The 27,294-nt window shown below is 43.7% G+C and overlaps 1 protein-coding gene across 2 annotated transcripts in view; it reads right to left on the bottom strand.

The window, feature by feature from the left end:
* The window catches only part of LEPR (leptin receptor), an 83,282-nt gene that overhangs the window by 7,482 nt on the left and 48,506 nt on the right, over positions 1-27,294 (bottom strand). The window contains exons 10-19 of one of the 2 annotated variants that reach the window (XM_014593874.3): positions 22,343-22,542; positions 17,916-18,064; positions 17,474-17,633; positions 17,289-17,371; positions 15,268-15,484; positions 10,712-10,894; positions 9,181-9,276; positions 7,430-7,532; positions 5,194-5,269; positions 1,600-4,548 (exon numbers count right to left, since the gene is read on the bottom strand). In XM_014593874.3, coding sequence (XP_014449360.1) covers positions 4,531-4,548; positions 5,194-5,269; positions 7,430-7,532; positions 9,181-9,276; positions 10,712-10,894; positions 15,268-15,484; positions 17,289-17,371; positions 17,474-17,633; positions 17,916-18,064; positions 22,343-22,542 — 1,285 coding nt within the window. In that variant the 3' untranslated portion in view covers positions 1,600-4,530. Of the gene's footprint in view, positions 1-1,599; positions 4,549-5,193; positions 5,270-7,429; positions 7,533-9,180; positions 9,277-10,711; positions 10,895-15,267; positions 15,485-17,288; positions 17,372-17,473; positions 17,634-17,915; positions 18,065-22,342; positions 22,543-27,294 lie in introns of those variants that run through there. The other variant, XM_014593875.3, reaches the window with a different exon arrangement.

Here is a 27,294-nt window from a genome sequence, read left to right as displayed (position 1 = left end):
GGCTCATGCCCTATATTCAACAAGATGTCTTGGTATTTTCTTTTAATTGCATGGACAACTCAACACATTAGAGAAGAATCAAAACCACTTACTAACAACTGAAATAACTTTTCCTATTTTTAAGGTAAAATTCTGCCCTTCACAACTTTTAGAAATTCAGTCTTTCAGTAATTCCTGTGTGAATAAAGACTGAACATCTGTCTACCTAGGCACACTTTTATTTTAGCTCAATACAGGGGTGGAACCAGAATGGCAGTCGCAACACACTTCGACTGTGCCACGTGTGAGCTCTCAGTGCAGGGTCTGGTTGGAGCCCCTGTTTTCACGTGGCTCTGAAGCACAGAGGGTGAGTGCTACCACTGCCACTAGTCCTCTCCTTTCCCCTACTGCCGAATTCAGGGGGAAAGGGAGGAAGGGGAAGAATGAACAGCAAATGTTCATCCCCTGGGTCAGCTCACTGGTGACAGCTCAGCAGAAGCCCCTGCTGACCAGGCAATGAGTTCACAGCTCACTGCATGTGCATGGCGCAGCCAAATTGGGAGGCTACACCCTTCTGTCCTGTTCCTGGATCCATTATTGGGCAAATACACCTATTTATCACATCACAAGGGAACACAAACTGTATATGCATGTTTAAAAAGGCCACGGTATAAGCTGATAAAAGGAAATTCATATTTTTATTTGTATTTAGCACTAAGAAATGCTCACTTTAAAATGTATACCGCCTAATGAGTTTAATTATGACCAATCAGAACAGAAATAGTTAAGAACGTCGATTCTGTTTATGTTAACAAGTCATACAGATGATATATCACAGCAGGAAATCTGTCAAAGCAACTAGAAACGTGTCAAAAACTTTGCTTGGTACGTGTTGTAAGAAGATATGGTACTAATGTACCTATCTTAAGCTATTTTTACATTAGACTAGCCATCAATAGAAGCTAAGGCCATGATTTAATAAGGTATTTAAGCATGTTTCCAACTTCACTAGGGGTACTCAAATACCTAAAGCCCTTTGTGTGCTTAGATATCTTGCTGAACTGAAGCCAAGCAACTGCTTTGGCATGGATTCTGCATTGCTCACACACTCAGAACTCTCCTAGTCTTCAAAAGTATTAGAAATAATCTGCATTTAAAATTAGGAAGCTTAAAGCTGAAATAAGCTTTAAGCCACTGCTACAGTGTATATACCAAGCAATATATTTAATTTATATTGAATGTGACTTGATGAAGTGCTTCCCTCTTTATGGCAGATCATCTCTGAATTAAGGAAGGAACAAAACTTCTCCACTCAGTTTAATATCTTAAATCACAAATAGTGGCTAATGTAAGGTACTTGAAAAAAGAAACCCCACAGTGGGCATCTGTGGTTAACCTCCCAGCAGAGAAGTTTCTTCCCCACAACAACTAGCTAAAACACAAGGGTTTAAATCATTTTGCAAAAGAGCTCCTTGTTCCATCTACTGTCATGCTAGTATAACTGTAGTTAAGGATGTCTCTACAAAATCCCATTAAGAATATTGCCTACAAACATATCGGATTTAAAAACAGAGACTTCATTTAGTAAAGGTCACCATCTGCTGAATCAAAACACATTGCTTAGTAAAACATGTTGGATATTTAATCAAATACAATGTACATACAATCTCCTGAGGAAATGTAATACTATATAAAGTAAATACTTACAGAGAAAGATGGGTAAATATGCTTGGAAGCACTCTCTCAATGTGTGCACATCATATGGTTTGGGCAAAAATATTTTTACAGCAGTCAACATAATTCCATGAAACCAAAGAAGCATTCATGGGCTTATGCCATTGAGAGTACAATTAATTGCACTCATTGGCCAGAAACTGGGAGGTTTCAAAATATACTAAGGACCTAATCCTGCCATCCTTTGGCTCTGATCCTGCAAAGGCTTACACATCTGCTTAACCTTGTCAATGGACAGACATGCATTTCTAGCATGGCAAGTGCTGCAGCACTTTGAAGGGCTACCAAAAAGGTAGCTGCATGAGACACAGACAGAAGTGCAGAGCCCTCCAGCTGGAGCACTATAGCCACTGCAAAGGCATCTGACAACATGCTCTTTAGCCAGGCAGCAGCTTGACCCTACTTCTTTGCTCCCATCCACCCCCACTGGAGCTCCCTCTAGGCCTGGGCTGTCTGAATGAGACCAGAACTAGGTCCACCCACAGCAGGTTTTCAGCTCTGGTCAGAGCAAGCAAGCCCAGCACCAGTCCCATGCCAACAATCCAGTCTCGGGGGGCGGGCCACAATCCCAGTCACTGCAGGCAACACAGGCCCCAGTCCTGTATTTACAGGAGGTGCCTGTACGTGACTGCGCAAGCTGCTCCAATGCACTGCAATGACAGCGCATCAGAGCAGGCTCAGTTAATTGAGTCTGCTGGAGTGGTAATTACCACAAGACCGTAGTGGTACAATGCACAGGATAGACATTACCTGTGAGGCTCCAAAATGTAGCACTAAAGAGAAGTTCCTGTTTTGTCCAGGAACCACTTCTGTAGTGCTACAAGGGACATCACACATCAGTCCCTTCGACTACTGTAGCACTACGGGGCAATTACAGTGCTAGAAATATAACATCTATCCACACGTTTCTACACAGTGAATAATCATATTGGCTTCTATGGGTCTGCACATACGTGTATAAATCATTGCAGGATCAGTGCTACAACTCAGCTGCAAGGCCCACAGCATTAGGTGCTATGATCCAGTCCCACAAATGCTCATCAACATGCTAATCTTTAAGTATTTGAGTAACTTCATTGAATAACTTATAGAATTACTAATGGTCTTAACATTAAGCTTATGTAAGTTTTTGCAGGATTCCAGTCTAAATGCAGGATTTACTGATATTAAGCTGTACTGCGTATACACAGCTTTTTGTACTGCACAGCAAGGTGGCATAAAAGCAACTCTGATTTCCTGTGCAGCATCGTGTGCTTTATAGTTACACGGATAATTCTATTTCCCTTAGCTCTGGACTCAAAAGAACATGCAAATGTACAGTTATGACATGGAGGGCTTTGTCAGTTTGTTCACTTCTGCCAGACTGATTTAGATTTGTAATTTCTTTGAGTGGTATACAATAATTAGGTCCATAGCTCCAGATGCAACATGCATGTTCCATGAGCGCATGTTAACTGGGGTCATGATAACTGAGATGAGTTTCCCTTTTTAAAGGTAACTATATTAAAGAGATTCATAACAATTTCTCGGCAACTTGCATCTTCAATACTCCCAGCAATTAACAGGACTTTGTGCAAAGCCCTGCAGCTAAGTGTATTCCAGACTTGTAACTTTTTTGCTCCTTCGGTGGAGTTATTTGGTTCAATGGCCCTGAACAAAACTCACTGGAGCTTACAGAATTCCACAGAGATCCATAAGTTCTGGACCAGGCCTTCTATCATAAATTCCTTGAACTTTTTGAAGAACTTGATGTTATTCTTTGCATTCTAACCATACTTTACCATTTAAAACAAAAATAAAAGAACAAAAGCTGTAAATAAGTGTTAGCTGTAAGCTGGAAACAATGATTAATGAAGATTATATTAAGTAGATTTTGCCATATTAAGACCAATACTAGTTTTTGTTTCTTAGTCCCTGGCTACAATGATCTAGTTGGGAATGGTCCTGCTCTGAGCAGGCAGTTGGACTAGATGACCTCTGGAGGTCCCTTCCGACCCTAATTTTCTATGATTCTATGATTTTTAAAGTCTCCCATTAGATTTTGACTGAACTGGCTCTGTTGTGCAACTACATATATTCAGACAAAATATGCACATGGTCCTTTTAATAGAAAACCAAGGCACAACGGACACAATGATTTCTTTAAATCTTAAAATTATGCACTCAGATGCACATACACAGTGGTGGATGACCTTACTAGGAGCCACGTGCTCCTCTAAAGGCCAGACTTAGCCTCCTTGATACGCCTGCAACTCCCAAAGCTGTTGTGTATTAAAATCAGGTTAGTTATCATGCTGAATAAAATTACCAAAAAAAAGGAGAGAAAAAAATGCAATGAAGTTGGTAACTGGGTTTGAATTGCAGGAGCCCCAGACCAAACATTTCTGCTTCAACAGCCACTTCCTGCGAAGTGCGGGGCACTCTTCTGCTTTTGAAAGCTAGGAACTGAAAGCACTAAACCCTTTGCAAGACAGAGCCTTAGTAAGCAGGTCAGTAAATATTGTGGAATTGCAGTGTAAAGCTTGGTTTTCTGCCTACAAAGTTGGGTATTTTGGGGAGGGCTAGGGAGCTGGGGTGTTGGTTTGTTTGGGGTTTTTTGGTCTGGTTCAGTATGGGTGACAAATTTGGCTCTGGTCTGATTTTGCATGGGCATTTTATGTATTGAATGAAACTACTTCCAGAACTAGTTATCTTTAAACAAATCAGCATTGTATTGATCTGTTTCCTGTCTTCTGAATGTAAATAGAAAAATCTTCTAACAACTCTGTATATGAAGCCTGGGAGCTGGCACAATGGTTCAGCAGGCATGATTAGACTTCAAAGAATGTCCATTCTCTGTTTAAATGAAATGAAATAAAATAAAAAGATGAGAAAAGAAAACTTCACTGGGAATGAAAATTAATAGCTAAAAAAAATTAAACAGAGTTTCTGTCCATCAGATGCTCTCTCTCTCAGAAATAATAATCCTGAATGTAAATTATGCTCTTAATGATTATACAGTAAGTGTCAAATCCTGGAACTGAGAGAAATGTTCTGCTGCTGTAAATTAGTACTGGTCCATTTAAAGACCAATTTATCACTGCTCAACTGAATCAATGTAGGAGAGGCAAATTACACCAGCAAAGAATTTGGCCTTGCATGTGCACATATGGCACCCATTGATTTCAACACGTATTACATCAAAGGGCCATCTGTTTGCTGGATTTGGCTCTTGATTTGGCTCTGTGATTATCTGAAGATCTAAACTTCCCCTACATTCATTCAAACCAATTTGGATCTAGCATTTTGGCCTCTCTCAGACTGACAGCTTCATACAGCTGAAAACAATGGTTGCATTACTACTCTCAGTGCTTCAGAACTATTGTAATTGACTTTTTGGATAACACCTAATGCCGAGTTTAACAAAAAAAATTAAGCTCCACATTAGGGTCTATAAAATATGAAGCCACAGGAAGAATACAGGGCCATGGAAACCCATACCTTCTGAAAATTCACTCCTTGTGCCCAGGAACAGTTCTTGGGGTTTGGAACATCCTCCCAAAACAATTTCTTCATTCTGGAATATGGAAGGCAATTATTGATTTGGTTCTGTGCGTGCACATTGTACAAAGGAAACAACTGTGAGAAGTACCAAACTGCTCGCTATTATGATAGCATAAACCACACCAACTAAGGAATTGCTTCATTTTTATTTAAATCTGCATGATAATTGAACATCCTTTATGGGGAGATTATACTTATTCTGGCCAAACATATCCATTGGCATAATCAAGTTTCAGCTCTAGCGCCTCTGCTATTATAATCCTGAGCTTCAGTTGAAACCACCAAAATGGCTAATTATATACTGGGTAATGGTTTTGTTACGTTGGCAGATGTCATCACAAGTTTGGCTAGCACCATTGACTTATTTCCATTTACTATCTCAAGCATGGTTCTTCAAGGCAAATTATTATACAGCACTTATACTATGTATTTTTTTACTATTCACAGGTGTCTTGAAATGCTTTTCATAGTTTCTAGGGTTGGAAGGTACCTGACCAGATCATTAAGTCCAACCCCCTGCCCTGGGCAGAAATGAGTGCTGGGATCATAATACCCCAGCCAGATATCTACCCAACCTCCTCTTGAAGACCCCCACCTCCCTTGGGAGCCCATTCCAGAGCCCGGCAGCCCTAACCATAAAGTAATGCCTCCTGATATCAAGCCTGAACCTGCTCTCAATCAATTTGTGACCATCATTCCTTGTTATCCCAGGTGGTGCCCGGTGGAACAGAGCTTCATCTATTTTCTGCTGGTCCCCCCTGGTGAGTTTATAGACAGCCACAAGATCCCCTCTCAGTCTTCTCTTGTGGAGGCTGAATAGATTCAGGCCCTTTAGTCTATCTTCATAGGGCCTGGCCTGCTGCCGCCTGACCATGCGAGTGGCCCTCCTCTGGACCCTCTCAAGGCTAGCCACATCCCTCTTGAAGCGTGGCACCCAGAACTCAACACAGTACTCCAACTGTGGCCTGATCAGTGCCGCATAGAGGGGAAGGATCACCTCCCTGGACCTGCTTGTGATGCATATGGAAGATGCATGACAAGGTGCGGTTAGCCTTCCTGACCGCTTCCTTGCATTGGTGGCTCATGTCCATCCTGGAGTCAACAATGACTCCAAGATCCCTTCCAGCCACTGTGTTGATGAGAGGGGTGTTCCCCAACCTATAGGTGTGTTGCTGGTTCCTCCTCCCTAGATGCAGCACCTTGCACTGGTCTGTGTTGAATTCCATTCTAATCTCATCTGCCCACCTCTAGATCTAGCTGGATTCTGTCCCTCCCCTCCAGCGTGCCCACTTCTCCCCACATCTTTGTCATTAGCAAATTTGGACAACATGCTTTCCACACCCACCTTCAAGTCGCTGATAAAGATGTTGAATAGCACGGGCCTGAGGACTGAGCCCTGGGGAACTCCACTGCCCACATCCTCCAGGGTTTCAACAAACCAACGCCAGCTAAAACACCACTCTCATGGCTTAGCCCAGCAAAGCACTTGGATAAATTTTATTTAAAATATGAATCTTTACTATTTTCTGGGGCTGATATTTCCTTTTGAGGAGAGGGACTACACACAGTATAAAATAGGGCATAAGTGGAGTTTAAGTGATACCCAGACCTCACCTGGCTTCTGTGCACAGAGCAAGTGTCATCCATAGCATTTTCTGCATTTACCAAAATGAGCTTGAACAATAAAAAACCTTGTCTCACCCAGTCATTTTACAGCTATGAAAAGTGGAGTACCATCTCTGTTGAATTAACCTTGACCCAACTCCCAAATAAACCAACCAGAAAAGAAAAAAAAACCTCTTTCATTTATTTCTATAGCAGTTATTGCAGACTTTTAATAAAGACAATTATAATATATTGTAACAAAATTTGACAATCAGCATTTTACCAACCCCAAATCACTTTAGGGAAGCATCCCCATTGCATAGATTCAAATGGAGAGAGTAATGGCTTAACTCAAAAGTAGAAAATGTACATGCTCAGGAATTTTCATTTTCTAGTGCCATGTTCAAGCAATACAGTATTTCATCTCTCACAGAAAGCACATCCATATAGTTATGTGGGGGTTGGGAGAGACAAACACAAGTCCTTAACTAGATAGAAAGAATTCTGTAGGTGTAGTATCATCTGATAAGGATATTCAGAATATTTTTTATGAAAATAAATTGCATACCTTTGGTGCGAAATCAGCAGCATGCCAAGCAATAAAACCGAGGATAAAATAACTATTGGTAGAATCATATAGAGCCCCACATTGTTCTGTTTTTCATTCTCATCTGAAAATAAACAGTATTAGTCTCAAACATTTTGCAGCGTTTCTCTAGTCATTAGCCCCAACTTCCATACAATTAAAAATGTCATAAATAAAATGTCTTGCTGAATGTTGAGTATATGTACAGACTAAAAACAAAGGATTTAATAAGTTAAATACACTTAAGCTAAAGGTAACAACTTACTGTATTTACTCTAATCCAAGATAAAGTTTTTCCCTCCCCCAATTTAACTAGGGAAAAAAAGCCCCTCATCTTGGATTCAAATACAAGAGGGGGCAGGCAGCTTTGCAGCTCAACCTCCAGCCCTGATCTGTACTCCCCACTTGCCCCCAGCAGTCTCTGTCCTCTCTGTGCCTGCTCCACCCTTCAGCCTTGGGCTCCCATCTCCTCCCCAACACAGCCTCTGGAGGGTAGGCAGGGAGACAGAGGCTGTGGAAAGGGGAGATGGGGAGAAGAGGCAGCAGGGGGGTAAGTAGTAAGGGGGACAGGTGGTAGAGGTCAAGCTGCTTGACCCTCCCATCACTTTACCACCACCACCACCACCTGCCCCTGATCACCAGCACCACCATTGCTTTCCCCACTACAGTTTTGGGGGAGACAAATTTAAGGTAAAACTCCAATAATTAGATTCTATACTTATAAATTTATAACAAATTTATACATTTTCCATGTATAGAATCTAATTATTGGTGGGTCTTAAATTCAGGGTTGTCTTGGATCTAAGCAGATATGGTAAGTAAGCTGCATTATACACCAACAACCCTTATCTTACGTTCAAATTTACACAAAGTAAAATTACTTTAAAAGCCCACTTATTTTTTGTGTCTCAGTGGGTACATTTTAGACTTTCATTAATGTGGTTTAGGTAATGCACACTAAATTTAGTACCTCCAGGCACTTGAACTTAAGTGGGAGCACTTGAACTTAAGCTCGTTCAACAAGCTTTAGTCCAAGTGCCCCCCACTGCCATTATGAAGCTTAGGGACACGGAAATACAATATGCGCGAGTCTGCTGGAGCACGCTCCAGCAGGCTCAGTTAATTGAGTCTGCTCCAAGGCACTGTAATTACAACGTATTAGAGCAGCCTCCTAGCACGTCTACAGGCACCCTTCATTGTGAGGTACTAGGAAAACGCACATTAGTTTATTTTAATGCCCATTAGCTAAAGAGCACATTTTTGGTGATGCTTTAATGTTCTGTGATGCTTTAATGTAGATGCGCCCAATGGTAAGTATCCATTCTCCAGTCTTATCCAGGAACCTCACCAGGGCACACTAAACTATGGAAGCATTTATAGGACTGAGGAGCCACACTATACAGGATCCCAAAGTCGCCTTAGGGCCATCTATATACATGCTTTTCAGTCCCTTCCCCCATCAATTCTGGCAGATCTTAAAATTGAGTAGGGCTCTGTATAAAATGCAGGAAGACAATCTGGCAAGGTTGATGAGGTACAGCACTGACTCCAGCAAAACTGTTTTCAGTGACACCAACTGATGATTTGGACCATTGTTTTAATTGGTATGATATCAACACTTATCTTTCTGTTTCTCATAAAAATCAGGATTTAAGAAGTTCTGATCTAAAGGGAACTTGTAACAAACTGCCGCTTCATAAAAAAAAAAAAAAAGATAATATCCTATAGATCACCTTTGATGAATTGATCTGTTGTTTTAGGTTTGCCTACTCCTTCAGGAAAGATAGGGTACAGACTGAATTGGTACTTCTGAATAAGTATAAAGTGATCTGCAAAGAAAATAAGATTTTTAAAAAATGTAAGTTCCAGTGTAGTAATACGATTAAAGGCTGACCTTTAAAGAGGCTCCGATTGTATGCAATAGATCGTACAAGAAAGGAATGATCTTTTCTGGCCTAATCCTTTTAATTTTGGATTTAAATGCAGAGCTAACAATTTATTTTGGATAGTCTAAGATTTTTTTTTCCTCACAGAATTATTGGCTTTTCATGAAAGATTATAAAATACTAAATAGAAAAACTTGTTTAGTTCTTGAGTAACCAAATATAAAAATGATGTATGTACAGGGCAGAAAACAAATGAATCACACTTTTGGCCAACTCCTGCAAGGTAATGACATGCCAGAAATTTGAACTGATGCAATTGGCAGTAACTCTACTCAGATGAGTTCAAATACATGTGTGTAAAACAGGCTCCCATAGAGGTAGGCCAGGTCTGTACTGTATGCTGCATGAAGGTACCTGCAGAGCCAAACCAACTACCGTATTTTCTCGCATATAGCCCACACACTGATATAACCCGCACCAATGTATAACCCGTGGAAAATTGTATTTTTGGAAAATAGTCCGTGTATAGACCGCACCCATGTATTCCCCGCACCTGATAGTGTCAGTACCAGGGGCAACTCAGTCCCAGCAACTTGTACAGTTAATCAAACGGGGTAAAAAGATGATTGCAATATCAACAATGGGCCATAAACGAACAAATTTTACCATTGTGCTAGCGTGCACCGCAAGTGGTATAAAGTTAAAACTGATGGTTATTTTCAAATGGGTAACAATGCCCTGAGAAAAGATCCTAAATGGAGTTGCAGTTATTTGGAATAAGAAAGGGTGGATGAACGAGGATATAATGAAAGAATGGACAGAACGCTGTTTTTGAAAATGGCAAGGCGGGTTTTTCGCTCCTGAATCTTTGCAATCATATCGTCATCATCCAGTATGTCATACAACCTGGAAATACTATTCAAACAATTATTAATGCACTTATTAACTTCTGCTACATTTGTTTTTGCATAAATGGCTCTGCATAGCCCACACCCTTGTATAGCCCGCGCCTGTCTGTCATGTTTGTAAAAACGTATATAACCTGTGGACCGTATGTGAGAAAATATAGTAGTCTGCAGTCTCACTGGATGCAGTTACCAATTAATCCACAGACTCATGGACCAATGTCCACATGACACGGAGCAACACACAGGACCAGCGCCCGGGTTTGAACAGAGATAAAGACCACTTGGCAGTCTTGTATCAGTCAACATCATTAACTCTATACTGGGCTCTCAACTAATGGGCAAGGTTTGCTCTACTGGATCTTATACACAAGCCATCAGAAACAAAGATAGTGAGGGGACAGATCAATCACTTTAATTGCACCAAAGTAGAGACAACAATAAGAACATTATATTTTCAGGTACAAACTCACCATAAATATAGCATTTGCTAATATTTGGAGGAAGATGCATCCATTTCATTCCCTCTTCTTCATTGAGGTTTTTCCATTCAATAACAAAAGATTTTATCATGTAAGTTGGAGGTGAAAGCGTCCATGTCAAAATTACACAACTGCTGTTTACTGGATAGGCTGCAAGTGATTGAACCATATTCACTGGGGGAAAAAAATACAAAACAAATTTCTAAAATGTAATTAGATACATCAAGTACTGACGGCCGGGGGGGGGGGGGGGGGGTGGAAAGGCGGGGAGATTGCTTTACTGGAAGAGGAATCTCATCAGTTTGACCCTGCTCCCCAACATCTGTATAGCTCATGTGCTTCAGCAGAGATTTTTGTCGCTTTTACCTAATAGTTGATGCAGATGCTGGGCGAGCTGGGTCAAACTGGTGTGATTCCTCTTCTGGGCATGTGCTGCACTCTGTGCTGGGGCACACCAAGCTGAAAGTAAAGTGCTGGGTTTTTTTTTCTTTTTTTCCATGTCTGTATGTACCCTTCATTACAAAGTAGCGTTAGATGAGATGCACATTGGGCACCTCATTCAGTTGAATGACTGCAACCATTTTGGTTCTTTACCATTAATTTTTTTAGTTTCTTAAACTCAGGCTGCTTACAGACATTAAAAACAAAAACAAAAAAAAAAGAACTTTACTGGAAGAAGCAGTGCATTACTTTGACCCAGCTCCACAGCATCTGTAGACATTGGGTGCTTCAGTGGGGCTTTTTGGCACTTTTAGCTAAAGCTGACTTAATTAGCTATTAGATAAAAGCACCAAAAAAGCCCCACTAAAGAGTCCAATCTATACAGACATTGGGTGAGCCAGGTCCAACTAACTTGCTGCCTCTTCTGGGCACGTGCTTGGCTCAGCTTGGGAATGTGCAGAATTTAAGGTAAAGCGCTGGGTTTATATTTTTGTTTTTTAAACATCTGCAAGCAGTCTCAATGTACTATGTACATTATGGGCTACATCTTCAGCTGATGTCAACAAGTGCATCTCCACTGAAATGAGAACTATGTTGATTTACACTAAGCATCTTGGCCCCAAATATTGAACAAATCAAATTTCCCACCACATTTCACATGGAGAAGTATTTTCCCTGTATATTCTGGTTCTTACTTGGGTCTCTAACTTTCACCCTCTAGGCCAAGTCATGGCAATAGCTAAAGATCAACAACATTTTGCTGATAAGATATACAGCATAAATCTGTGGACCAAGGGCAGAATTCTATTTCATTTTACCCTCCCAACTGGCAGTTTTCCATCTGCATAAGTGACATTTTTGGTACTCATGCACAATATTCCCATTTCAAGCATGCTCAGTAGGCTACACAGTGGCAGGGCAGGCCTGCAGTCCAACATATGCATATGCTCCCTATTCATAAGTCACAAAATTATAGCTGGCAAAATTCTGACTAGTGGATGTTAGATGAAGGAGGATGACAGAAGCGGTTTGGACACTCATCCAAGAAACAAAAGAACCAAGTTCCAGGTCCCTCTTACCTCGAGGGGATTTGAATCTGCATCTCTGACTTCACTGAATATTGGGTAAACTGAATAGTGATTCAGCAACAAAAGGAGACTGGATAATGACTCCTTTGACCCAGCTCCACAGCATCTGTAGACATTGGGTGCTTCAGTGGGGCTTTTTGGCACTTTTAGCTAAAGCTGACTTAATTAGCTATTAGATAAAAGCACCAAAAAAGCCAGCCCCACTAAAGAGTCCGATCTATACAGACACTGTGTGAGCCAGGTCCAACTAACGCGCTGCCTTTTCTGGGCATGTGCTTGGCTCAGCTCGGGAACGCGCAGAATTTAAGGAAAAGTGCCAGGTTTATTTGGTCAGGCCACAGTTGGAGTACTGCATCCAGTTCTGGGCGCTGCACTTCAGGAGGGATGTAGACAACATGGAGAAGGTCCAGAGGAGGGCCACCCGCATGATCAGGAATCAGCAGGGCAGGCCCTACAAAGAGAGGCTGAGGGACCTGAACCTGTTCAGCCTCCACAAGAGAAGGCTGAGGGGGGATCTGGTGGCCATTTACAAACTAGTCAGAGGAGACCAGCAGGCATTGGGGGAGTCCCTGTTCCCCCGAGCACTACCAGGAGTGACTAGAAATACCGGTCACAAGCTGGCAGAGGGTAGATTTAGGCTAGATATCAGGAGGCGCTACTTCAGTCAGGGCAGCTAGGATCTGGAACCAACTTCCAAGAGAAGTGGTGCTCACTCCTACCCTGGGGGTCTTTAAGAGGAGGCTGGATAGACACCTAGCCAGGGTCATTTGACCCCAGTACTCTTTCCTGCCCATGGCAGGGGGTCGGACTTGATGATCTGCTCAGGTCCCTTCCAACCCGACCAGCTATGAAAGTAATGTTGGCCTGGTGGTTTGAACGCTGTGCTGGGAAACAGGGGAGACCTAGGTTTGAACTACTCCCCCTAAGTAACATGGGACTAAAACCTGGGATTCCTACTTTCTGAGCAACTACCCTAACCACTGAGCTATTGAGTTTAAAACACAGAAGGGTGTTCTTCCTCCTGATAATTTCAGGACTTATACTCCAGTACACATACACATAGCTGCTAGGGCTGTGTGAAGCTTCGATCCCTGTTTTGATTCGGCCCAATTCAGCGGCCAAATTTCCTAATCTGAATCGAATCAGAGGACCCTTTAATCTTTCTGAATCGAATTGGAACCCTCTGAATCGATTCAGAAGATTCAGCGATTTGAACATAGACAGCTTTACATTTTTTTCTACATACCTCAAGGTACCAGGCGGCTTGCGAATGCTGCGATGCTGGGGCGGATGGAGTGTCCTACAGGAGCATGGGGGGGGGGGGGGAAAAGAGTCCCCAGTGCACTCCTCAGCAGACCCAGAAGTGGACCAGAAGCACTTCCAGTCCACTTCCGAGTCTGCCAGAGAGCACGCGGGGGAGCCCCCCGTACCCTCCTCCAGCTTGGCAACTGGTGTCTCCTGGGTCTGGGGGGGCACCCAGGGTCCCCCTCATGGCCAATCATCGAGCCAAGAGAACATAGGGAGGGCCCCAGCGCACTCTCCAGTGGACCTGGAAGTGGTCCACCCCCCCCCCCGAACTCCTGTGGGACGCTCCATCCACCCCAGCATTGCAGCATTCACGAGCCGCACCTTGTACCTCGAGGCATGTAGAAAAAACCTTTAAAGCTGTGCCTATGTCCAAATTTCTGATTCTCTGAACTGGCATCGAATCTTCAGATTCAGATTTGGCTGAATCGAATCGGAGAAAGTGATCTGAATCAACAAATTGAATCCCTGTCCCCAATTCAGGCCAAATCCAAATGGAATAGGGCCCGCTTCGCATGCCTCTGATAGCTACATACCTGCCTGGCCAGTGCACAACTTACTGCACAAACTTCAGCAGCTGTGCTAAAGCTCACGTACATACATTGCACAGGCAAAAGAATTAAAAGCTGCACTTAAGTGCCAAAAATGCCATTTCTGCAGCTAGAAAACTACCACTTGGGATGCAAAGTAACATTGAATTTTTCCTTAAGTATCCTAATGCCCCTCTAAAATGTAAACAGCACAGAGAAGAATCTGAAGTCAGCTGACCACCTTGTGCTCTGCTGCTCAATGCAGTTTTTCTGGAATACATGTATGCTGTGCACCTGCCAGAACCTGACCTATGAAAAGTATGTGTTATTAACACTTAAAGTGTAAATAGTTACAGTATATCTATGCCTAGATAGTTCTGTTTCCCACAATGTAGGTTTTCTTAGCTTTTTATATGGTGGAATTATTTAAAATATAGACAAATAACTTTTATAAAGCAAAGTAAAAGCTTGCTAAATTGATACAAATGATTCTACTAAGTATCTAGTCACTAATGAAACAGCACAGTGTTCACCTTTGATATTATGCTTTATAGAGTAGAACTGGTTGAAAATTTTCTCTCGGAAATTTTACTTCAACAGAAACCATGCAGGCTGCCTAGCTGCTCTACTGCCAACCCTGCACCACTGCACCCTGCACAGGCTTCTGACCCCCTGGCATCACTCACTCCCCCGCTCCCCACCTACAATAGCTCATGTGGCAGGCTGCAAAGAATTCCCTGGCAGCCAGCTTCCAGGTTACAAGGGGAAATGAACTCCCTGGGCTGCATGATTCACTGGCAGGTGGGTGGTACCAGGCCCCCCAGTCAGCCAGGCAGCCCGAGCGCCAGAAACCTGGGGAGCCAAAAGCTCAGGAATCTTATTTCATTTTGGAAACAACAAAATGTTCCCTAAGCCAGAATGTCAGAGTGTTTGCAAACAAAGAATTAGAGTAGTTGAGTTCTGAAAAAATGATGAGGATGTTTTGAGGGTTTTTTGGGACAAAAAAATACTCATTTGCCAGACAGCTTTGTCAGTAATCTACAGAAACTGCTTCCCACACAATAGCTGAGAATATTGTAAGACAAAGTTTTCCTTTATAAAAATAGGAAACTCTCAAAAACTGAATCCCTGAAGTTAAACATTTATTAATGCATCAAAATCATTACTAACCTTTTGTTCTTACCTGTGCTCATTTGCTGTGACAGAGGTAAATAAAAATTCACTAAGGATGCTCCAACTGAGTTGATGGCTAGAATTGTAATAGTGTGTGCCTGTTCGGTCCATGGAAACGTGTATGTAGTGCCACTGTCTACATATTCTGACCAAGTCATATTTTCTGAAGTGCGGTGCTCTATCATATATCTGCTCACACTGCATAATGAGTAATTCTTTATCAAGGGCTGCAGAACACATTAGCATGTATTAGTTTGCTATGATACAATTTCATAAAAATGATAAAATCTAATCTTTTTACTTAGTAGAGGGCAGCTTTCAAGTTTTAAGACAGCAGAACTCCAAACGATGCTCAGTAGCAAGAATACTTTTCTATAGCTAAAATGCTACTGTCCATTCTGACATGCTCAGTATTTCCATCTCTAACACTTAACAGCTCTACTAGCTCTGTCTCTCCTGCAAGGGGAACTAAGGAAATACAAACCTTCAGCTTGCCATGCTGCAGCAGGAGTAGAGCAGCTGCTGCTCCCCATGCCTTCTCCAGGCCAGAATCAAGACCAGAATGAAGGCGTAGAGAGCAGGAGAGAGGAGGCATCCGCAGGCTGAACACTGTTATATTCCCTTCTCCTGGAAAAATTTCCAGCGTTGGAAATTTCTCCAAGTTTTCCATTGTTAGAAATTAATGCCTGTTCAGGGCCTATGACAACCAGGGCAATTTACTAGTTCACTGGCTAATGTTGATTTGGAGCTCTGCTGAGCCGTGTATAGATGAAATGAGGGGCATGTGTACATGACACTTTCAAGCAGGCTAAATACTTTTGCACCACTTTAATGGTGTCAGTGTTTGCATGCCTCGGTGGCATATTGCACATTAATTCCAGATGCTGTAGGACATTCGGCAGTGTAATGCACCTGGGGTGCAGCAAATGACTTGGGGTACAGCAAACTAAAATTCCTCCGAAGAGGTTTTGTTTGCTGCCCCTACAGCCGCGAAGCGAAGTGAAGCACAGGCTGTGTGCAGCTCTGCGGGTCTGCAGGAAGCCCTGCAGGCAGCCTGGCAGCAGCCCAGGAAAGCAGACTCCACCCAAGAAAAGTGGCGAGCCTGATCTCCCCCCACCCGCGCCGGAGCCTGCCTATCTGCCTGAGCTGCGCAGGGGCCCAGTGCTTCTCTCCATGGCTGCGGTGCCCCCTGGGACCGCCTGAGCCAGGTGCCTGTGGGCAGATGCTGCCCGGGGGGGGGGGGAGGGGGGGCACCACTGCTGTGGAGGGAAGCACCAACCCACCCCCCACCCCCGCAGCCCAGAGACCACTGGCAACTCGCCCTCCCCTCCCCACCAGTGAGGCAGGTAAGTCAGCACGGTATGTGCACGACACGGGTGTTTAATCGGCCCTAAATTGAAGTGGTGTTTTTTAAATACCACTGCTTCAATTAAGGGCCCCTGTTTTGTCTACACACACCCCCGTGGATTCCTGCCTAGCTGCTGTGGAACTAAGACTTCTTAACCACCCGGAGCAACCATACTGCTGTTGAAAAGATTTTGTCCCACTGTCACATGACTAATTTACTGAAGGCTAGAGAAGAAAGATAGTTTCTCTCTGCTGGCTAATTGTAGGAAGTGTTATAGTGAAGAAAAAAAAGCAATAAGGGGAAAAGGAAAGAAATGCAGAAAGGAGACAGATGTGAAAGGAAGAGGCCAACTGAAGAAAGAGATAAGGACTGCATTCTTATATCACAGTATTGCCACTAACATTTATCAGCAAGCATTATTAATTCTATTACCCTCTATTATCAGTTCTGCCAAGTGAAAGGTGGCAAAACTAATGAACTATTTCCTAATAGAACAGCACATAAAGGAGTACGAATAATGAACATCTGATTCTGTTACTTGGGACAGTATGTGCTTGTTCCATTGTCATCTCTAACTCTACCAACACTTTTGGATCGTGTATCCCACCCCAGTGAAAAACCAAATCATTGTAATGATGGGAAGAACAAACATTACAGAAAAGCTGAAATACAATCATTTATACCTTCCAAAATAAAGTTATGTTTTTCTGCTTCTTTATGGGATCTTCAGTAATAATTCTCCAAAATTCTGGACCTTTCAGGGGAGCTGCAAAATGACATCTATTTTAAGGAGGAGCACAATTTCACACTTGTCACTGAAATTTGATGCAACTACCAATTTTGGAATGTATCTGTAAATTACACATACCTTTGACATCTTTTACCACCGTAAAAGCGGATTTGCTCCAGTCACTCCAGTAGCCTACTCCATCGACTCCTATGCAACGCACCTGAACAATGTAGACAACGCAAAGATCTGGCACCTTTATCAGGACTGATTTTGTTGGTGCTTTAGAAACCTCATATGTCTATAAAAGAAGTAAAAACACTTGCATTAAAATCCCCAAAGCTTTTTAGGCATCTGATTGACATTTTAACTCATCAGACAGGTAAATTCAAAACTCTTGTCATTGATTCCAGTGAAAAAGACATCAGATTCTGATTCCTTTCTTAAATAAAATAAATATGAACAAATATTAATATAATTTACTACATACAATGAATTCAACAAATACTGTCTAACTGATAGAGACTTCATGCACGAGCACTGTAGTGAGGCACATGTTAATTTTGAGTAAGTATGCTAGTACCTCCCAAGTTATTTCTTTCCTCTTCACAGCATACTGAATTTGAAACTTAAGCTCAATGGTTGCAAATGCTGGGTTTGTCCAGCTCACATTCAGGAGCCCAACATTCTTGGTAATTTCTGCTTTTACACTGGAAGGAGGAAATGGCTTCACTAGAAAAATGAAAAGAAGAAATGAAACTAAAATCTGCACTCCAAAATTTCTAATGTGATACAATGTTACTGGGTATCTATTTTTCCCTTGCACTGGACCATACTGTTAACTTATCTGGTACCAGGCAAATCTGGAATTTAATGCAAAGGCATGTTCTAATTCATTATTAAATCACAAGAGATTGGCTTACTCAATTGCTACAGACTTAGAGGAACAGTCTTAGAGAAAACTACTATTATGACATTCCAAAATTGTTTTGATATTTCAATCTCATTTTTTTCATAGAATACACAGTTCAGAAAAACTCAATTTTGAAATGTCAAGGAGTTTAATTTTGTTGGTCATTTTAATTGGGTTAGGTCTACAGTGATGGCTAAAACCAGATCAACTACTGTGATTTCCCTCCAGGGCCATTTGTACACGCCACAAAATTGGCCTTTAAAGCAGCTTAATGCCCTTTTGCACTGCTTTAATGGTGCAGCTGTTTGCACGTGTTGGCAGCGTAATGTGCTTTAATGGCAGGCTGTTTGCACACGGAGGCATAATGCATGTTAAATGACTTGGGGACGCAGCAAAATAAAACATCTCCGAGGTGGCTTAGCTTGCTGCGGAAGGAAGCACTGGGCCCCGGACCCTGGGCCCCGTGCACCAGACCTCAGGGGCTGTGCAGACAGCCTGTGCAGGCAGCCTGGCAGCAACCTGTGCAAACAGGCTCCACTGAAGGAAAAAAAAAGCAGGGAGCCTGATCTTTTTTTTTCCCCCTCCCCGGAGCCTGCCTGCCTGCCTGCCTGAGGTGCACAGGGGCCCAGTTCCTCCCTCTGCAGCTGTGGTGCCCTCCGGGACCACTCAGGCCAGGTGCTTGCAGGGGGTGCCGCCACTCCCGTGAAGGGAAGCACACCCCCACCCCCCAGCAGCTCAGGGACCGCTTGGTGGGCAACTCACCCTCCTCTCCCCTCCCCGCCACCAGAGAGGAAGGTGAGGGTCAGGCCCAACCCTTGTGTATACGCCACAGGGGTTTACTTCACCCTAAATTGAAGCGGTGTTTTAAAAGACCCATCACTTCAGTTTAGGGAGAATTAAACTGAAGTAAACCCCTGTGGCATATACAAATGCCCATGATCACTGCCAAAATGGAAGAACCAGAGCTCATTATAGGAGATGTAGTTTGGTCAGGGAACAGAGTCTCTATGGGAGTATGGAGGCATAAATGACCAAGAACTTCAATTCCCATCACACCCTGTAGTGGTTTTAGTAGACACGGACCACCCTGAAATGAACATTTTTGATTTTCCTGATAGAAAATTTCACCACAACCATCTTTTCCAGCAGATAATTTCAGGCCTCTCGAATCACCATTTTGCAACAGGAAAATGCTTTGTCAAAAAGCACCTTCTTGGAAAAAAACAACAGAAGCTGAAGAAACAGCCTGCTGCTTACAGACGACATGCTTCTACATTTTAACATACAGAGCACAATTCACTCATTGTAGCTCAACAGTAATCAGTTCTTTCTTTGAGGTTTAAGAGGGAGGAATGAGTTTTAAAAATTAGACATTACAACTACTCAGAGCAGATGCATTTGGAGGCCTGTGTTAGTCAGCACTGGACAAAGCCCAGTATTTTCTTCAATCCTTTCCTCAAAGAGACTGGATATTTGATCTATCAGCCGAAGTAACAACACATATGACTGGCAACTTGCATGATAGGATAGCTGTGGGGTAGATGAGTGCCAAATGCTTTTGGCACACTCAAGAAGCAGTAAAATACAGGATCAAAACAGTCTTCCATGCTCCACTATGTGTAACTGTATATACCAGGGGTAGCAACACGTGACAAGTGTCACAGGCAGCACAAGCAGCCTGTGTGTGTGGCATGCAGCAGATCACAGAAGAAGCGGAGAGCACAGGAGCAGATAGGAGAGGAAACAGAAAGCAAAGCAGCAGAACAGGCATGGACGTAAAGGGCTGGGAGCAGATTCAGCAGAGAGAAGGGGAAGGGAATGGCACTTGCACACGGTGCAGGGCTACTTTGCACCTGCCAAAAAAGTTGCCCCCCACAGGTATAGTCCATCTGAGGAAAAGTAGCACTGAAGGCCAGAACTACAGTAGGTAAAGGTCATAAGAATCAGCAAACCTGCTTGTCGAAAAAGGATGAAAAGTCTGAAGAATGTTTTAAAAAAAAAGTGGCTCCTTGAATATGTACTCATTTAAAAGTGTCTGAATTCACAAAATGATTGTGAACTCCAAAGTGGCTGCTTCACAAGCAAACTGCATAATTGCACTACCACGCTTTAACATACTCATCAGGACAGTGCTTAAGTAACATCTTAAGTAAAAGAGCCGCAAAACTAAATTCTACATCCCAAAACTGATCTGAGGAAGCACTGTGGCCATAATGCATTAGGTTTTTTCCCTGTGCAATTCTTTTCATTTCCTCAATTTAAACTTTAGATAGTAATGGTTGATTCAATGTGGGCCAAAGTTGTATTATCTCTGAATGCAGTCTTATACCTCCCTTATAACATTATATTTCATTCTGTTCTCTTCTTGTCATGCTTTTGCAATCTAACTGAAGAAGAGAAAGAAATGCCTGTTACAAACACCGACTACAAATGTACAGAAAAAAAAAAAAAATCAATATTTCTGCTTTGAGAAAATGCAAGAAAAATATTTTGGCAGAAATTGTACAATTAAAATCTTTATTTTGTTCCTGCAAGATAGTCATACTTTGTCCAGTGGAAAGCCAACATGTGTTTATTCTCTTGGACCTTGCAGATCTTTGGCTTGGCAGCAAGTAAATCTTCCCTGTAGACTTGGCAATGCACAATGCCTGAAGTCTTCTACCAGACATTGACTTTCCCTGTAGCCTCAAACCAAATTTATGTATTCCACTAGATTTAGTTCTATTAGTTTGTTGTACCTAAAACAATCTAAGTGAGAGATAGCACAAGTTGCAAAAATGCCATGAGAAAAATCTCACAGTGGTTCTAGACAGGACTTAAAACAGGAGCACGCATATCTTACGGGTCATGCAAATGTTAAAGAGCTTTGCTGAATCAAGGGGTGAATCAAGAACGCAAACATAAGTCGTATCAGAGGACACAAGACACTCATTAAAAGATTATTAATTGTGTTTGGATAGTTAGAGTTTTTAATTCAAAGAGATGTATGTAGCTGTGTTAGGCTGAATTCAAGTAGAAAGCAGGATAGAATTAAACTTTTAGACTTAAAATTTTAGACTAACCAAGTATTTATAAACTAACCAAAGTAGTCTTAATCCCTCCCCCCACAAAACATACATGCACACACACACACACACACACACACACACACTTATATTCCTAAAATATTATTTGGGGTCTGTTTAGAATATTTTGGAAAGCACAACATCACTACATGAGTGGAATCAAAATGATGGTACTACTTTCATGTTGGTATTATTGTTGTTCATACACACTAAGCCTAGAGGTGTCATCATGCTGTAGGCTCTGCAAACACAAATATGAGTTGCCCTGACCCCAGAACCTTCCACTCTAAGACAAACATGACTCTGAAAACTAAAAGGAAGAAGCTAAGGAGTAGATTAAATTTAGGAAAATAAGGACCCTGGCTACATAGGTTAGCTCTTGTATAGTTTAGTGATTCCTAGTGACTCTAGATATATTTCAGTTTGGTTTGATTTGAAGAATATCAACTATCTCCGGCTGCCACACAACCCAGACATTCTTGCCTGTCTACTTTCATATAGTTATCATAACAAAAGCATTTCTGGAGGAGGAGAAGTTAGTAATTTTATGACTAATTTGGGCATGCAATTCCGTGTTTAAAAAGGGCTGCACCATTAATTTTCAAAATGTGTACTATAAAAAGTTTTTAACCCAACCTTTATTGCAAGAGTCTTTGCAGTGGTCACAATGCTGATAAACACTACAAAATTGGCTTTCATCTTAAATATACTGTGTCTGACTCAGAAGTAGATCCAGGATGCTGAGAAGTGGGGTATGGAAACAGAGAGCTCACTGAGCACAATCTCCTGTGGCCAAGACCGGTGCTCTTGGTGGTAGAGGGGCACTGCTCCTGGACTGACAAAAAGCCCACTGAACTCTGTGGAAAGGATTTCAGTATTTTCACTCATTTTGGATTAATTAAATTATCACTGAAAGAGATCATGACTTTTTTGTTTTTTCTAAATGAACAACTACTATGTGTATGATGCATAAATGCTGAGCGCCAAGACTACTACTGGAAGAAAAAGCCACTAAGGAAATCTTTGACTTACCTACATCTGCTGGAATGACACATGTTGGTGGAGACTGAAGTGTTCCCAACAGGTGTTTTATCTCTATCCACATGGTATATCCCGATAAAAGGAAGATAGGCTGAAATGTGCATTCATAGGAATGATTCCCCTGTAAATGGCACTCTTTTACCTCTGACTTTGGAGGTTCACTTTGAAAGTCAGAACAGTAGATACTGCTCCTTAAAAGAGACAAAATATTTCAGTTAACTACTTTCAACAAACAACTGATTGTGGTATCAATAAAATAAAAATCAGGAAAAAGTAAAGAGAATACTGTCACTAGAGTCTGGAGAACTTTGGGGTAGGAGGAAGAAGTACTGGGGAATAGTTTGTTTTATTCACAGGAACATGCAAAAGTTTTGGTCTGAAACTATTCCCAAACTTGGGTGGAATTCACCTGAATAGTTTTGACTGAACAGACTCAAGGAAACAATTTGACTTTCCATGCTAAATTCTTAAAGGGACTTAAGAACCATTCATAACATCAGTGAGGATGTGTGATGGTGACCCTATAGCACTCCAGTGTGCTTGCATTCACATGCCCACACACCCGAATCAGAGCTGGGAGCTGAATGGAGATCTCCCACCTCTCTGGAGACTGCAATAACCATCAGCCTACAGGGAATTCTGGAATGGACTCTTCCACTAAAGCTGTTCCACTTTGCATAAGTATTGAAATATTCAGTGAATGTCTTAAGATCAGCTGTAGGCTCATACTTTTACTCTTACCCAATGACTATTTTAATATTTATACTGAATTGAACAGCTCTAAAGGACAAATTGAGAAATCCCACTCTAGAATACCAGACACACTGGTGGCTAGACACTCTCCTGAGAGCTGGAGACCTTGGGCATGTGTAGATGAAATGGGGACCCTAAATTAAAGTGGTGGCTTTAAAAACCCACTGCTTCAATTTTAGGGAGAAGTAAACCCCTGTGTCATGCACACACCCAGCGCTTACCTGCCTCTCTGACAGTGGGGAAGGGAAGGTGAGCTGCCAGCGGACAGAGAAGTCCCTGGGCTGCGTGGGGGCTGGTGCTTCCCTCCACATCAGCAGCAGCCCCCTCCACCAGGCGGCACCAGCCTGAAGGCACCCAGCTCGGGCAGTCCCAGGGGGCACCGCAGCCACAGAGGGAAGCACCGGGCCCCCGCACAGCTCAGACAAGCAGGCAGGCTCTTGGGGGGGAAAACTAAAAAAAAAGATCAGGCTCACCACTTTTCTCAGGCAGAGCCTGCTTTCCCAGGCTGCTGCCAGGCTGCCTGCAGGGCTTCCAGCAGAGCCACACGGAGCCCAGTGCTTCGCTCTGCAACTGTAAGGGCAGCAAACTAAAATTCCTCGGAGTTTTAGTTTGCTGCGCCTCAAGTCAGCAGCATTACACCACTGGATTTCCTACAGCAGCTGGAATTAATGTGCAGTACGCCCCCAAGGCGTGCAAACATGGACACCATTAAAGTGGTGCAAAAGCATTTAGCCCGCTTTAAAGTGTTGTGCACGCATGCCCCTTGTTTTGTCTACACATTGCCCTCAATTCTAATTCCCAATATAGATTAGGCAGGGAGGGGGTTCATTAAACCACATCTCCCTCACCCCTGAGAGCAATCTAACCATTATCTTGTTCCTCCTTTCTGCTGGTTTTCTTAAACTAGATATTTGCTTTTTATTAAGAATGATCATAAATTAAACAAAACAATTTGTTTGAACTTCCTTGAAATATTTGTTTTAACCCAAAAGGAACTGCTTAGTTTCCCCAAGCTGTCCTGAAGCCAAAGTTCCTCTTTGATGTTTTGGTTTGGCCACCAGAGCAAAACAAAAAATAATCAGTTATTCGCACAGCTCTCACTAGGGATGAAAATAATATTGATTGGAAAAAAAAAATCTCAAAAGGTTATAATTTCAACATTGGCTTTAAATTTTAAACCAAAGTTTTAATGGTGTTTCTTTATGCACTGAACACCAATTTATAATAAATCACAGGATTGCACTGTTCAAAGTAACACACTGAAGTAATCTGTGATAATAAACATTTATTTTATTTTACATACCAAACAAAATATTTTCCCCTCTTGGTGTCCTAGCTGCACCTACAAAATCCAAACTCTTGTAATCATTCACTGTTCTGAGTCTGAGGGTTGGTTTATTTTGATTAAAACTTCACCAAGTGGCTCATGCAGATAAGGTGCCATATATTCCTCCAGTTTACCTGCTCAAAACCAGCTCAAGTCTGAGAGAAAGCAGACTGTGCCTGACTGCTGTCATGACCTATGCCAAATACATTTATGCAATATTTCTAGTCCCTAGGAAACATATGATCACCATGCCACTGCTCTCCTATAGATCTGTCCCTTGGATAAGACACATTTTCCTATTTCTAGTGCCTTCTCATTATTTTCCTCCTTCCCTCTATACATTTTCCTCATTCACTCCTTTTTGGTTCTCTTCTCCTCCCCCTCACTGCTACCCTCTCTCTCTCTTTCACCTCGGCCTATCTTCCATGCACTATATTTATCCCTGCCTATGGGGCAAGCATACTAATTACCAGGGATCCAGGTTTTCTGTTTCCCATGGAAAAACAGCATAAACTGCAGATTTTACCTTTTACCAGAGGCAAACATGGATTTCTCATTTTACAAGAGAAAATCGCAGATTTTGACATCTTGCAATGAGCTCCATGCAGGCTGGAACTCTGCCAGCCTGCAGGGAGCTGGGAGGGAGCGGGAGGAAGGTGGAGAGACAGGGGGCGCCATGTGTATGGACATGCACGTGGCCCCAGGCAGCCTGCAGAGCAGCTCCAGCCAGTAAGTGGGGGGGGAAAGGGAGCTGGGCAGGGCTGAGGCTGCTTCCCAGCCAGGTAGGGCTTGGGGCCCGGGGCGGCAATGCGCAGCTGGAGGGCCCCAGTGGGAAGGACAGAGCAGTGGGTGGCTCATCTGGGGGAAGGGAAGGGCCAGCTCCCCACTGCCATGTGGTCCCCAATGGAGTAGAGGGGACCCATGCTCCCCAGATCTGTATGCGGGGCAGGCACAGACTGTGGGCTTGGGTACCCTCCCTGCTTCCTTCTCCTAGGGCCTCTGAAGCCTGGACGGCACAACCCAGCACAGCTGGGGACAGCAGGGCCACGCGGCAACCTCCTTGCCACTGCTCATCCCCCCACTGCGCTTCCTGAACCCGCCACTGCTTTGAGGGGTGCAGCCCCATGCGCAAGAGATGCGTTGATGGGACCATGTAGGGCAAGCAGTGGTGAGACCCCCATGTGGCTAAGCAGCAGCGAGGAGACCCCCACGTGGCTCTGCTGCTGCCTGCCATGCTGGGTTGTACCCATTGGGCTCTGGAGCTCCCAGGGGAGGGAAGCGGAGCGGCAGGGAACAGTGGAGCCACGTGGAGAAGCTGCTAGTCGCTGTTCCCTGCCACCCTGCTTCCCGCCTCCAGAGCCCAGCGGGCATGACCCAGTGCAGCAGGCAGCAGCAGAGCCACGTGGAGAACCTCCATGCCACTGCTCACCCCATGCTGCCCCAGCAACATGCCTCTTGCATCTGGGGCTGTAGTGAGGGCAGTGACACAGGGCTGTGACCCTCAAAGCAGTGGCAGGCATAGAAGATGTAGTGGTGGGGTGAGCAGTAGCAAGGAGATCCCTGCGTGGCCCCGCTCTCCCCAGCCATACCAGATCATGCCCGCCAGGCTCCAGAGGCCCCGAGGGAGTGAAGCAGAGTGGTAGCCCGAATCTGCAGCCTGTGCCTGCCCTGCATACAGATCTAGGGGGCGCAGGTCCCCTCTGCCCCCTGGGAGTGTGCGTGCCAGCAGGGAGCCAGGCTGCCCAAGCCTGCAGGAGTGCAGAAGTGGGGGCAGAGGGCTGTGGGCCTGGGTCCATAGCCCTGGCAGTTGGGGCCCCCTTCCAGTAGGATTGGGGAAGCAGGGGCTCTGGGTGGGGGGCAAGGGGTACCAACAAGGCTGTGGGGGGAGAGTGAGGGGCACCAGCAGGGCCAGGGGGGCTGTGGGGGAACTTTAATTTTAATCACGGATTTTGAGGGTTTTAGCAGAGAATTTGGTATTTTTTAGCAGAGAATTTGGTATTTTTTTTACCAGGACCAGGATCCCTGCTAATTACTCCACAACTGCGTGGAGATCAACTTCAGTCTGTACTAAGTAGAGTCGGAAATGCAACAGAGGATCAGGCCCATGAGCAGGAATAGCCACTATGGTACAAAGGTGCAACAAAGCAGCTAGATGCCTGGGGTAGCAGGACACAAGGGGGCAGCACAGAAAGTGCAGACAGAAGTGACAATTTTTGCCCTGTTTGGCCCCTGAAAGTGCTCTACAGCCTTGACCAAACACAAGTGCACAGCTGCAGAGCTCTTTAAAAGGGCTTGATCCCATGACAATGTGAACCCTCATTGCAGGAGGGTTCAAATGAAGATGCTCAAAAAAAGATCACCTTCATTAACATCTGTCTGCACATGCTGGGAGCAGGAGTGGGCTAACAGCTCAGCCCTTCTCCCAGTGCTGTCTTCATAATGGGAGAGGGGAAGGGAGCAGAGGGAGTTTGGTCTGGGGTTTTTTCTGCCAGCAGTGGGGAGACAGGCAGGGAGCTCCAATCCACCCAACCTGCCCTCCCAGCTGAAAAAACCCTAGACCAAACTCCCTTCCCCCCCTCCCCCGGCCCCCCCCAATCTGAAGACAGAGCCAGGACTGGGAGGGGGGAGGGACCTGGGTCCCTCCTTGCCACTGCTAGACGGGGAGAGCAGCTGCAGACTCACAGCCGCTCCGAATTGCAGATGAATCCCCCAATCCCTGGGACCCAATAGAGAACATCTGTTGGGTCCGGGGAAATCGCTGTAACTCATTGTGCTTCCTGCAAAATGCTATGAGTTACAGCAGAAACCTACACTTCTCTCTGCACCTTGAGCTCTAGCTGCCACCATGCTGCCAATGCAATTG

Source organism: Alligator mississippiensis, chromosome 5 (assembly GCF_030867095.1).
Source record: "Alligator mississippiensis isolate rAllMis1 chromosome 5, rAllMis1, whole genome shotgun sequence".
NCBI classification, from domain to species: domain Eukaryota; kingdom Metazoa; phylum Chordata; order Crocodylia; family Alligatoridae; genus Alligator; species Alligator mississippiensis.
Note: the sequence above shows the minus strand (reverse complement) of the source record. Positions and strands in the feature narration are given on the sequence as shown.